This window comes from Seriola aureovittata, chromosome 17 (genome assembly GCF_021018895.1).
Source record: "Seriola aureovittata isolate HTS-2021-v1 ecotype China chromosome 17, ASM2101889v1, whole genome shotgun sequence".
NCBI classification, from domain to species: Eukaryota; Metazoa; Chordata; class Actinopteri; order Carangiformes; family Carangidae; genus Seriola; species Seriola aureovittata.
This window is the reverse complement of record NC_079380.1, coordinates 16,589,978-16,604,537: the sequence shown is the minus strand read 5'-3', so window position 1 is coordinate 16,604,537 and position 14,560 is coordinate 16,589,978. Positions and strand designations below refer to the sequence as shown.

The 14,560-nt window shown below is 41.0% G+C and overlaps 1 protein-coding gene across 16 annotated transcripts in view; it reads right to left on the bottom strand.

The window, feature by feature from the left end:
• The window catches only part of cacna1aa (calcium channel, voltage-dependent, P/Q type, alpha 1A subunit, a), an 85,843-nt gene that overhangs the window by 50,167 nt on the left and 21,116 nt on the right, over positions 1-14,560 (bottom strand). For all 16 annotated transcript variants that reach the window (XM_056402541.1, XM_056402528.1, XM_056402539.1 and 13 more), the window contains exons 4-13: positions 7,577-7,668; positions 6,535-6,687; positions 5,930-6,117; positions 3,703-3,806; positions 3,358-3,473; positions 2,594-2,638; positions 2,383-2,466; positions 1,510-1,716; positions 387-499; positions 52-164 (exon numbers count right to left, since the gene is read on the bottom strand). In XM_056402541.1, the coding sequence (XP_056258516.1) occupies positions 52-164; positions 387-499; positions 1,510-1,716; positions 2,383-2,466; positions 2,594-2,638; positions 3,358-3,473; positions 3,703-3,806; positions 5,930-6,117; positions 6,535-6,687; positions 7,577-7,668 (1,215 nt within the window). The remainder of the gene's footprint in view (positions 1-51; positions 165-386; positions 500-1,509; positions 1,717-2,382; positions 2,467-2,593; positions 2,639-3,357; positions 3,474-3,702; positions 3,807-5,929; positions 6,118-6,534; positions 6,688-7,576; positions 7,669-14,560) is intronic.

Sequence of the window (14,560 nt, the reverse complement as noted above, 5' to 3'; positions counted from 1 at the left end):
GTCCTTTATATCAATGTAGGAAATAATACAATCATATTACAACTGACTCACTTGGTGACTTTGAAGATCCTCAATAACCTGAGAGCTCGTAGCACACTGATGCCAAACGACGTGCCCGGCTGGATGATGGACCACAGCACTTCAAATATGCTACCACATATCACCTAATACAAAGACAAGCACACACCAGCATGTGGTTATTCATGAGCACAATATGCACACATCAGCAAATCATCGCTACATTTTTGCGTGTAAGTGTGTATTTACAGTCATGTTTTCACATGTGTGCGTGTGAAGCGAGGGTTTGCACCTGCTGGTGAGTTTGTGTGTGTGTGTTTGTTGGTTTCTTTGTGTGGGTGTGTGTCGCAAAGTGCAGTGGGACTCACAATGCAATCGAAGCAGTTGAAGGAGGAGTTGAGGTAGGCCTGCCTGCCCAGGCCATACATCTTTACAAACATCTCTGTCAAGAATATCCCCAAGAAGGTGAATTCAGCAAAATCTGCAAAGAGGGAGGAAGACGAGACGTGAGGAGGAGGAGGAGCTCAAACGCGAGAGGAGCCCATCAATCCCTACATGCTTCAACCTGTGTCTGTCCATCCGTCCGTCCATCCATCCATCCATCCATAGAGAGCTAGTGTTTTACTATACATGTATTTAATCTGCATTTGAAACGCAAAATGCTATTTTTGCAATATGCAATTTACATTTACATTGAGGTTTCCTCATTTTTTTTGTTAAATTAGCAAAAATATACACGCATTCTTTTTGTAGCCTGGGTTACACCATTTGGGTGACATATGAAACAAATCAAGTCAATTTTTATTAATATAGCGCCAAATCACAATAGAAGTTATCTCAAGGCACTTTTCAAATAGAGGAGGTCTAGACCGTACTCTTTATAACATTGCAATAATATTAACCAGTGAATCAAACTTTCTGTAACATTAAAAACAAGTGTGAATCACCAAGTGGTTTAGTCTTGAATCTAAATCAAAGCCATTCTTTTGTAAGGTCTACTGTGAGAGAAAGGTCAGTGTATAGTTGTGGAAAGTCTTATATATATTCTGTATACTCATGCATATATCCATTATTCTTTACATTTTTCCAAACCATGTTTAATCCTTCATATACATTTTTTTAAACATATAAGTCATTTTATTTTATTTTATTTTTTTAAACCGTCTTATTTCTATTTTGTCCTTCATTTCAAAACCTTTATACTATCTGTGAGTATCTGTATGTGTATATGTGCTGGATACTTGCAAAAAATGCAAACGAAACACAGTTTGCATTTTTTTCAGAGTCTGTGCGAGAGGAACACATTGTGTGTTTGGATGTGCTTGTGTCAACTGGTTGGGTCAGCTCTTTCATGGATGTAGTCACATCTACTTAAGAATTTGCTCACCCACTCCCTGCCAGTAATCTGTGATGAGAGTATTTGTGCATTTGTAGAGATAATCTGTGCATGCTCGCACTAAGTATTCATCTATCCTCCAACCTCCTACTCACATAGAAAATCTGAAAGTGGTTCTGGCTGGTCGTAGTGCACTACAGCCACACACAGCGTGTTGAGGCCCACCAAGCACAGTACAGTCCAGTAGAAGGCCTGTGACTTGACAACGTGTCGGATTAAGAAGCGCAGCCGTCGCTCCCGCCGCTTGAAAGTCGATCCTTCAAGCTTGGAGCTCTTCAAGCTGGCACGGGCAAACGGTGAACCTGGAAGGGTAAGCAAGGTATCATTATCTATACAGTGAAGTTAGCAGTGGTTTATTGGCATGACTGTGTACATTTAGCATCTGGAAAAAGCAAAACTGTGCACATAACACAATGTCATCTCCTTCCCTGATTTGTGACTTAGTTAGAGATTCAGTAAATAACAAGATCATACACAAAATGTTCTACTTGACCTAATACAGTAATGTTATTATATAGGTTTCTATGACTTATCAGGTATCTCTCTAGTAGATTATGCTTTTTGTTGTGCTGTCCAAAAACAAAAATAAAATCATTTTTCATTTGAGAAAACAGGAACAGGAGAAGAATTGCTTTGGATGAAAAGGCTGGAGAAAGAGGTGTTGGGGGAGAGAAATAGGGAGGAGGCGGCAAGGGCAGGTTAGACGGAAGAAAGGTGGAAAGATGAGGGGGGTTGAGGACAGGAGAAAAAATGTAACATGAGGAGGGGAGTGCAGAGGGGCGGAGGAGAGGAGAGGGAAGGAGGGGGAAGGTGAGCAGGGTCAAGTAATGCTGATATGCAAGATAAGATCTGCGTCTGCATGTACCTGTGGTTTGGCCTTTGAGTGAGTGAGTGAGAGAGAGAGAGAGAGAGAGAGACAGAGAGAGAGAGAGAGAGAGAGAGAGAGAGAGAGGGTGTGTGTATCTTACCTACTGCCAGATCTCCCTCTCCTTCCTCTGGGTTTAGAAGCTCAGCTTTGCTCTTATGGTTCTTAGTGGCTCTCCTACGGGATCCTGCGACAGACAAAAAGCATGAGTTAATTCTATGACACAACAGTATTGATGTGCTTGTATGAGCTACATCTGATGCATGATGCAAAAATAACCTTTAAAGCATACACAAACAACAGCAGATTCATACCATCATAATCATTTTCATTCTCATCATCCGCCAAGATGACCTCTTCTAAAAAACACACACAAACAGAGGTGTTAATAAAGCATAATATAACCATGTTAAATTTATGTTTGATGACTTCCACAAGATCAACCAATTTTTTATCTTTTTAAATCATCAATGTCATTTCTCATTTTAATTAAAACTGGAAACAAAGTCTTTGGCCTGCACCTGTGCTTGCTACTCATCCCTTCCTCCTTTGTTTTTTAGCTTCCTTCTTTTTATGTTGATTGTCTTTTCAAGAAGATCAAAGGTCTGCCCTTTCTATCCACCCCTTCATCCGCTCCTTCCAGCATCCAACATCCAACCCTCCCTTCCTCTTATCTTCTCTACATCTTTCCTGCCCTCAGTAGATGGGTCTCAGTGAAAAGACAAGCGAGGGAAGCAGAACTATGGGCAAAGGCTGGGTCTTCAAACACGTGTTTTTAAACCTTGCCATCCTCTTTGTTAACAGACTCCTACCGTGAAGCACCAGCAGAAAATGTTGCTTTAATTACATACTTAATTACATACCCGTTTATTAATTACATACCTGTAAATTCTTTGATAATAAATGCATTAAAAATATCTACATCTGCAAAATGCCTGATGGATCGGTAATTGAAATCCTGGGGACAAAATGCACGACGATATTGTTTTTGCCATGTGTTTTTATGGTTATTTGTGTTTTTGTGTGGAAAATGAAACACACAAATAATACACTGTATTACTGTATGTACTGTACATACCAGCTTTGCAGATCCACTCCAGGTAACCATTAAGTTCCCTTTCAATCTGCTGCTGTCTTCTGAGCTTCAGGAACTCACTCCTGTTCTCTACACGCTCTCTCTCTTTGGCAAACTCCCTGCAGGGACAAACACACGCACACACACACACACACACACACACACAAACTCAGTGGACACTTTTAATGTAGACAGTTCACATTTGAACTGTGGCTTACATACACTAAACTACAATGATTTCAAAATCCATCTAAAAATCTATTACATTATTAATGTATACTGGATGAAAAATTACAAACAAAGAACCTTTATGCTTGGTCAAACACTCTCACACAAACAGACACTTACCCTGACAACACACCCAGCACCAGGTTGAGCATGAAGAAAGAGCCAATGATGATGAGGGGGATGAAGTACATCCAGTTCCATGCACTCCCTGAGGCATCGTTGCTCTGGAAACACACACACACGCAAAAACACACAGACATTAGAGAAAGTAATCAATGTTTTGCTCTGCGCCCCTGAACTCGATATAATAGCATCTAAGCTAACAGAAATGCACTTGGTTAACAGTATGTAATAATGAAGACTTGGAAATTCACCAAAACTCACGATTTGAACAACTGAGACATGACACATTCTTTAATGTGACTCGGTCAAAAGAAGAGTATATAATATGTATGACCAATTTTACGGTCGGCTGTGAGCTGCTTTTGAAATCAGTGAAACAGGCGCACGTAGAATAACTGCTGCTGCATGAATCAGCTGTAATGGCATACGTTTTGGTCTGCCTGTGATCAAAGTTGAGGTCATGTTAAAGTCTGTCTCATCACCCCTGCACCAACGAAAATAACTGCTATTTATTAGGCCTGCTTGTTAAATTAACATGCATTTCCAGTATTTGCATTCATGTAGCGCAAACATGCAACGTGTCCATAAATGTCATTCGTTTTCATTTGCAGTAAACATGATCATGTTTGCAAAATTACCTTAAACTTGTTAAATATCCAGACAGTGGGGCCATTAAAAAGATAGAGGCCTGTCCACTGCTGTTAGAAATATAAACAACAGCAGGGCTGACATGACTTTGCTTTAAGTCATCTCAATAAGTAAATGCATATCTGCCACTCTATTTAGCTGCTCTGTGCAGACTAAATAATGTATAACAAATGCTTTGCTCTCTTCCTCTCTCTCTAACTCCTGACCAGACTCTCCTTTCATTTTCTTTTTTCACGCCGTATTATTTTCTCCCTCTTTTTTACACCTTTTTCAGAACCCCTTCCTCCTGCTTTTCCCATCCCTATTGTCTCCTTTCGACGCCCACTCATTTGTTTTTATTCTTTCCTTCATTGTATTAATTCCTTCAATCTTTCCATTCTTCCTCGCTGTCACTGATCAGACTCGACATTGATTCTTCATTTTAGCCTTTCACACCTCCAGACTGCCTTTCCTTTTCCCTACATTGCACTCTCCATCTTTCCTTCTTCCTGCATGTAGGCTGGCATTGGCGCTGTGTACCCAACGTACCGCAGACCCTTTTTTCTACCATTAAACTTTTATCGCTCCCCTCCCCAGCAGCTGCAAGAATAACTTGGGCTGAACAGGCCCTTTTAAATATAGAGCAGCACCGGGAAAGAGGGACACAGGGAGAAAGACAGCGAGTGAGAGTGACAGGGAGGAAGGAAGGGAGGAATGACGGAGGAAAAAGGAGGGAGGGGGGGGAGATAAGGAGGAAAGAAGAAAAAGAAGGAATGAAAAGAAAGAAAAAGAGCAATGGGAAGAATTAGATGGACTGAGAGGGAGGGTAAAGAGACGGCTACAGTAACACTCAAAGACCCTCATCCACCTCTGGTAACCATAGCAACCGTTGCCACTGACAGCAGGGAACTATTCAGTCTTGGGCATGAGTGATGACACTGTTCGAGACCTGGTGCCCATTTTATGGGCTAATGCACAGTGTGCACAGGTGAAAATGATTGGAGGTTTTAACACTTTTCATTTCATGAGACAAAAAAAAAAATCTTTTGTGGTGCGGTTCTGCAGCCTGAGACCGAAGACTGAAAACACTACTGTGGCTATTGACAGACATGTTAGACAAACATAAGACCTAAATTCAGCTGCATTTAACTTGATACTTAATTTTTGCTTTTCTTCCAGATACTGTGTGGCAGTTTTGCTCACAAAAAATGGCCCCAAAATATGACAATCTTCTAAATACTTGCCAAACAAAGGCATTGTCCACATGGAAAAAAAAATGATACTGTATAATTTCAACTATGAAATAATAACTAATTTAACTATTAAATAATTAATTGATTAATTGGCCAAGGTGTTTGGTTGGGGCTGCAGCCCATCCATGACAAAGACTGAGTTCTCATCTTCTTTACTGGAATGATCCTTTATATTCTCGCCTAAACCTTCTGGCACACAGACCAGCAAATCACGGATTGACTGGTTACCCAGTAGCCTACTCCTAAAATCCTCTCCAAAATAACCCGTTCCTTCAATGTCTTTCACTGCTGCTTGACTACTGAGTGTGTAAATATGTTTCCAATCACTGTTCAGCAGTACGTACATAGTAGAGCAGGTCAGTCCAGCCCTCCATGGTGATACACTGGAAGACGGTGAGAATAGCAAACAGGATGTTGTCAAACTGGGTAATGCCATAGTTTGGTCCCAGCCAGTACGATCTACACATGGTGCCCTCTGGACACAGCCGCGACGGAAGCTCTGTCCCGCATGGAAACTCTTCTCGGATCTCACCTGAACATGAGAGGAAGTGTTTCAAAACAAAAGGCAGGCACATGCAAATATGTAGTTTGTTTTCTAGGAGCATGATATCCATTGGCTAAAAATAGTATGTTGCCCCTTACTTTCTGGAATTAAATATATAAAAGGTAAATGGTACATAAAGTAGGAATGACACAGCAATTATACAGACACATTTTCTGGTATTCCAAAATCTCAACTCCATATCGAGTATTTAAACAGATATTATCAATGAGTGAGACCTCATCCCATCACAGAAACGTAGAATAGATGTACCACAAATAATCTATCGCTAAAGTTGAACTAAATTGCATTTTTTATTTTAGCACTTCCAGTTTTCCTCAACCAGAACAGGCATGGTTTTCACTGGGACAAGCAGTTAGCATCCTGACTTGACACTGACTCCTTTACCTGTGTGATTGTCAAAGCAGGTTTTGTGGAATTTGCCCATGTAGAACTCCAGGCCGATGATGGCGAACATGAGGATGGCAAAGAAAAGCAGCAGGCCAATTTGCAGCAGAGGAATCATGGCCTTCATGATGGATTTGAGCACCACCTGTAAGCCTGGAGGACACAGGTTGCATGGTATTTACATTTTTGGAACAATCATCGGTGTAAATCATCAGTATTAATAATTTAATGTGTTTTCAGCCATTAGCATTACTGTTGAACTGTTGAACTGAAAAACCATAGATATGATAAAACAATCAGATTATGATTTACAGTACATCACACACTTACACCAGGTCTCTCAGATTACATTCTCAATCTTTTACCTGACACACAGTATGTGATGGAGATACTGTATTTGTCATCACAAAACATAGCCAGTGAAATGCTACACATTTGGTTGAGGTAAAAATAAACCACACCTGAGGTTCTTTCTAAACAAATCATCCTGACAAACAGAAGAAGTCTCTAAGCCAACACTCTACAGTGAATTTGAATTTCATGCCAAATGTTTTGTTGAAACTGGTCACCCTATATCACATATGATAATGGAACTCTAATTTGGTTTTCACAGGAAGCTTAGTGACTTTTAGGATGAGTAAGCCTTGGTTTGGCTGTTCAGCCCTGTAGTGGAGTCAGATCTATTAATAACACTGCAGTGGTGCTGGAACGCTACTGCCACTATAACATTTTTTTTTTTTAAAAAGGAGCAGAGTGCATAGAAGAACCACTTTTGTTAGAACACTTTGGGTGCATTATGCAGAAAAACACAGAAGCTGCATAAAACCTTGACACAAAATGCTTCTCCATGCTATTTTGATCCTCGAATAAAACCTGAAACTGTTCTGCACATAAAAGAAATATCATTTTCTCAGCTGCTAAGGAATAAAAAAGAAGCTGTTTGGGACAAAGGACAAAAGCTGGCAAAACAAAAAAAATAAAATAAAATAAATAAAGTCTTTATTTTTCAGTGTCATACGTCAGATGAGGAGTTTTGACTTACTGGGAATACCGGACACCAGTTTGAGGGGCCTCAATACTCGCACAGCCCTGAGGGTCCGCAAGTCGAAATCTGAACCCACAGTGGACAGGATCCTGAAGGGAAAGAGGCAAATGCATAAAAGTGTAAGTGTGCACGGGCAATCAATATTTAAGCTGGCCGAGCTTGTCACTGTCAGTCGGCTTCTCCTTGCCTCTCCCTGTCTTTCTCGCTTTTACGAACACACACACACACACACACACACACACACACACACACACACACACACACACACACACACACACACACACACACACACACACACACAAACACACACACTCATTTTAACACACACCCATGCCAGGTCTTTACAAGCAACTGGGTGAACACTGTATGTAAATCCTGCAAGAGCTGAGCTGATCAATAGAGCTGACAAGTGAAGTAGGACGGAGAAGTGTATCAGGATGAGAGAGGGATGGGCTGAAGGGAGAGTGTTTTGTATCGGCATGACAGAGGGATTATAAAATGAAAAAGGAGAGAGATGGAGTGATGGGGAGGAGAGAGGAGATGGGAGGACAAAGAGGGAGGGTGGAAGAGAGAGAGTTAGAGGCACAGAGAGACAGAGCGAGAGAGAAAGAAAGACAAAAGAGAGAGGGGGAGGGAGCACTGGCAGATGCGGAGGATCAGAGATGCTGACTTGCTTATTTCTGCTTATTTTCAATCTTGGTACGTTTAAATGATTTCTCTTCAGGACGTCATCGGACTGCAGAGTAAATGTGTTGGGGTCTGTGTTACAGCACCTGTACCGCTGCTCATCACCCGGACAAAGAGTAGTAGACAGCACGAGTGTGTATGTGTGTACTTGAGAGGGTTAAGATGTTCCCTTGTGCCGCCAGACTTCCAGTCAGTCCCCTCCTCTGACGCACACAGTGAATCATCCTCCTTCCCACTTCTCTCTCTCTTCTCTCTCTCTCTCTCTCTCTCTCTTTCGCTCTGTCTCTCTGACACATTTCCACTTTCCTCTGTTCCACTAAGAGGCCCAGTGACACAGCAGAGCCTTAATCACAGGTTTGAAGTCAGCCTGCTCTGCTTGGAAACCCATAAAATTGGCCAAGAAGTGAAAAGTAACACTGACCCAGGATCTATGGATGAAGGTATACTCAGCTGTGGTTTTGAATGCAGTATTGCATTACCAGCAAGCCCCCATCGGTAGATGCTCCATCACTAGTATAGACTGGGGTCCTTGTAATGACATTGTGTGATATCAAATGCCTCATCAGCGGCTGACTTGTAACTGAGAGGTTCCTGGTTTGGTCACGCGGCATTACTGTACTTCAGCTGCATGTGTAGCCAAAAAACATTATGACAAACTTATCCTTGAGCAATTCAATAAATCCTACATTCTACCATTTTCAAAGAAACACAGAATATAAATAATGGGAGGGATTTTAATTAGAGCTAAAACTACAAATTATTATACTGATTATAAGCTTATTGCCAATATACTGTATCGCTATCAGAAGATATGGCAACCAATCATTAACAAGAAGTTACAGAAAAGAAATACCAAGATATGTTTAAAACAGTGGCTCCATCAGGGAGCAGCGGCAAGTATGTTTGAACAGTTTAATGTCCCACTCAGCAAATTACATCACAATTTTTAAAACCAAAAAAGGGAGTCTTATTAAAAAATGCTATCACCATAGTTGGCGGAGAAAAGATGCAAAGAAACCTAAACAAGGCAACACTTAAACATTTTTGCATGGAAACAATGCATGCCAAGTGGGTTACGTTGTTTGTTTGTCTGTTAAACTTGTCAAAAGATTTGAATGAAATTTGGGAGAGGGTCTTTTTATATTTATAAATTCAAAATCTCTAAAGATTTTTATTAAAAAATACATTCAGCGGATTCTAGCAGAGAAATATGTTGTCTCATTAATATTTGATAATCATATTGTTTTACTGGAAATGATCCCTTTGTTCCAATATATTGAATTACATAATGATTTACATAATACTTTGAATGTAATGCTACTTACAGGTTAGAGTTAGCTCTCTGTCCATTCATTCTGGAGCATGAATCTTGCATTGCATTACTCTGATGGACTGTTGTATAAATGTTTGGCGCTACTGTTTAATAACAATATGGTACAGTTGAGAACTCTCCTTCACAGGGAGGTCAGAGTGCAGGCTCACCTACACAACATCACCCACAACGCAGGTAAAGGATTTAGTGCTTTGCTCATGAACACATTAGCCTAGAAGATGCTGGGCAACACAGAAAACTGCACTGATGCAATTGAGGACGACAATAAAAGGGGGGGTGTGGGTGGGGGGTGATGTAGGCAAGGAAGACGTGATACAGTATGTATTACACAATGGGAAAGAAATGCAATGAATACATGGTGGAAAGAGAGGAGGACTAAAAGCGAGAATAATGAACAAACAGCAAAATTCAGACTGAGAGATGAATAAGATGATGATTATCTGGGCTACTGATTTCCATTGAATATTTACACTATAAATAGAGTTGAATGAGTGTGAATGTATGTGTGGACGGAGAGTTTAACATTGCTGACGGCTGGAGTTTCAGAAAAGAATAATCTGCATATCCTCCTGGAAACACAAAATACAGTATCACACTGTGTGCTGACTGAATGCACACACACACACACACACACACACACACACACACACACACACACACACACACACACAAACGAGTATATGACAAACGAGTATGAATATGTGTGTATGCCATCTCGGGGATGGAATACAGTATCCATTTGAGTAAAACCCTCACATAACGATGATGATGACAACACTGATGACGATGATGGTAATGATCATGATGATGACAGCGATGAAGAATTCAGTCTCTTAACAGCATCCGCTGTCACAAACAGTGTCAGGCCGATGAGGCAGTTCCTCATTCACACCGTCTCCACGGTGACTGGGCCCTTTCTCATTCATAAGTGTTTCCATGGCAACAGGGACCTTGGCTCATTGATAGAATCTCTGTATCACCTTGGTAACAGGGCCATGGGAGGAGCCTGATTGATTGTTTTTATTCTCCTCTCTTCTCTCTTTAATGTAAATGTATCGCAACTCACACAAAAAAACACACATGTACACATACACGCACACACACACACACACACACACACATACATACAAAGACACATAGATGATAAAAACCAAAGACACATACACACACATCAACAGGCACTGGTTGTAGATCAAACATATTGAGTGTGAATAATTTTCTTCACGTATGCACACTGGAAACTAGGGCATTTGGAATAACCAATGGAAAACAATTTCTTCCTTGTCAGGGACAGAGATGCTTTCTACAGTACATCTTATACACTTAAACTAAATACACACACAGACATACAACCTGCACTTTATCCTGAAGAACGCAAATAATTAAGGGGTTATCACATTAAGCAATATTGCTATTACACAATCTCCCCAGTGACCCCTTCTCATGGGAATCTAACACATTATACAAACACAATCTTTTTTGCCTGCACTCTCCGTCTGCTGTTCTTGCTGACTTCAGCTGAATGTGGCTAATTATCTTAGTCCACATCACTGACCAACCTGCTTCTTCTCCTCCCCAAATTCTCTGCTTTTCTTGTCTCTTTGCTTTCCTCTGGTCCCATGATTCAACTATTTCATATTTAATTTATCTGCATAATCTTTAATTCTCTTTCATATTAACATTAAACCTATTTTTTGGATAAAGATCAGTCATTATTCTTATTAACATTATGTTACAGATGTAGCAAATTTCAGGTTCAATTTTAGTTGATTTCAAGGTCACTGAAAGGCCCTTCCATGCTGACTTCCTTCACGTCACTGTACCAGTTGTATGTAATCAAAAGCACATGAACAAGTGTAGAGGGCCGCGCCACAGGAGCGAGGATGCAAGGCAAGAATGGCTATAAACTAAGGGTAATTGGACTAATAATCAATAGTGGGCATAAAAAACAACTAGCTTATTCCCAGTGCCAAATCACTCAGGCAATTTACTACAACAGATAGGTCAAAACACACACACACACACACACACACACACACACACACACACACACACACACACACACACACACACACACACACACACACACACACACACACACACACACTTGGGCACAAACCCATGGATGAATACTAATCAACTAACATCCAACAAGGTTGTAGAGTGAATAGCTAATCTATTCAGACATGTTAAGTGCCATTTGTGTGTTTGTCTTTGTATGCGATTAAAGACAGCGCCTACAAGTGCACTAGGAGTGAGTAGGAAATGGAAAGGAATGTTTGAAGTGGAAATGTGTGTGCGCGCACGCATGCGTGTGCGTGCGCACTGGTCAGTGTGTTATCAAAGGTTTCAGCCAGAGGTGGGTAGAAAGGCCAAGTAGCCTTTCATCTTCAAAGAGCTGCACGGCTAAAAACACAACCGCCATTCATAGAAAGCTCGACAAAGACTCTCTCTGTGTGTTTGTATGTGTGTGCGTGCTTGTGTGTGTAAAATGTATCGACTTCAGTCAGTTCAGATAATGCATCATGGGAATGTACAGTATGCGTGCTGTAATTGCTGCAATATCCACCTTTGTTGAAAATGGTAACAACACAGCTGGTTAACAGAGAGAACAAGACTACACTGTGTTTTTTGAGACTGCTGTTTACTATGCAACGTAAATATATTGTTTACTTTATGAAAATCTTTGAATTAGAGCTTTGTTGTTGCTCCACGATAATGTTCATTTCAGAAAACTTTCTCAGTTCTTCCTCTGGACCTTAATTAGTATGTCCTCTGTCTCTTTCCTCTCTCTTCTTTACCAATTTATTTTTCTGTGATTTATTTTTAGTCCTGAAATTCTTCTTTCACCTTCATCACTTTACATCTGAATTCACAATATAGTGCCCCATGAAGGGAGAGAGAAAGAAGATGGGGAGACTAAACCACACTAAATCCAGCTATGGTCTGGAGGACTGTAAGATTGCCTACAAACATGCTGGATGACCTCCATGTTGCAACCAGGACTCTTTGGAAATAAAGGGAATGCACCTAAAGAGAGACTAAAGACCTACACAGCAAAGCTCAGGTTTGTTCTTTTCAAAAACGAACACAGGAAGTAGTTTCTGGTTACAATATTAAGAGGGGGGTTGTTATGAGAGACACAGGCTTTAACGTCATTTGGACATTAAATGTGAGGAAATGTTCTGCTTAGTTGTAGGAGCAGCATCTCCACTACAACACCAGCAATGCCTCTGCCTACAGGAGATGATTTAACTGCTGTGTCACGCTTGCTCAGAGGCTTTCACTTTCCAAACATAAACATAAAGATTTCCTATTAGAAAAACACAACTCTACCTCTCCTTTCTTTCGTTCCTTCCTTCCTCTCTGCATCCCCTGCTGTCTCGTTGACACTCATCCTCTCACTCCTCTTCTCTCTTACAGTCACTCTGTTGTGCCACGCTGAGATGAGCTTGGCTTCATGATTGCTCTTATTAAAGCATAAGGACATACTGCCAGACTGAGCGCTGAGTGTGTGTGCGTGTGTGTGTGTGTGTGTGTGTGTGTGTGTGTGAGTGAGTGAGGGCCGAGGGGGGCCATGACTAGTTTCAGTGCTGCTTTGTCAGCAAAGATGCGCAAGGTTTATGAAACCCTCTCTCCAAATCACCACATGCACACACACAAACATGCAATGACCTCAGCATCACAGACTGTGCCAGTACTCCCACACCCTAATTTCAGTGGACATAGTAACTTATAGTAACACAGTTTTACTACGTGACTTACTGCAATGAAACGGGTATCAATCAATCATTAAGCTTTGTGGGAATCTTCAGATTTGCTGTGGGCAAATCTGAGATATCTGCTCTGGGGGTATTCTTGTTTCAACAGTAAGACCTTCACAGACATTTAATACAGATTTTCCTCTTTTCAATGACCCATCACTCATACAGACGCATTCATCTAAATCACACTAATCTGCGAACACAAACTGTGTGCACAGAGCAACATGTGACAGTTGTAAATACATCATCACACAGCCTGCAGCGCCTATGTACATACAAAAGAAAGCTTTTTAAAGAAGAAATGACATTCCATACAGTCATATGGACGGACGTATCAAAAGATGGATGCATGATGGGAAATAGATGAATCACTTTTTCTGCATCACTGAAAAATGAAATGTAAACCTGCTTGTGTGTACACTCACACGCTTTATTTCTGTCACTCCATCATATTATCTATATACTCTGGTCCTTTTCTATGACCTATAATCTAATCAGTGATAGTAATTCTATCGCGCTAATCCTATCATGTGACTTAACTCACGCTTGTTGACACCCTGTCCGTCACAGACTACATCCCATTTCTTCCTTTTGCCCTCATATTCACCTTCTCATTGAGCTTTAAGATATCATGGCGGCCCCATTAACTAACCCCGTTTTTAGCATTCCAGTTGGAGCAACTGACATTTTTATTGTTGGCCTTAACACATTGTCTCTGTTCTGCTGTCAAACCTGTACAAATCACCTATATGAAAATAAGCGTATTTTATGGTGCTGTTATTGTACTGCTATCCCTCATTATTGTCCCTCTCTTACTTGTTTTCCTTCACTTCTTGCACTCTTGCATTGTCTCTTTCCATTTGTTGCCCTTCACCTTTCTGTCTCTACTAGCCACCAACACATGCTCTTTTCTTACCTCCTATCCAATGTCTCTTCCCTCTGTGCCCCCATCCCCCCCACCCCACCCCACCCCCTGTCTCTGTGTATATTGTGGTGACATTTGTTCACTACCCAGGTTGCTGGCTGCCTGCAGTTTTGCTCTGTGATCTGACTGCTGCCTGGCCCAGATGGGGCCATTCATTAGGGCAAAGAAGCAGGGAAAGGACACTCACAAACACACACATATACATGCACAACCACACAGTAACACACATGTTAAACGACTTGTTTTTGTCCAGTTTTAGTTGAAGTTAAAGC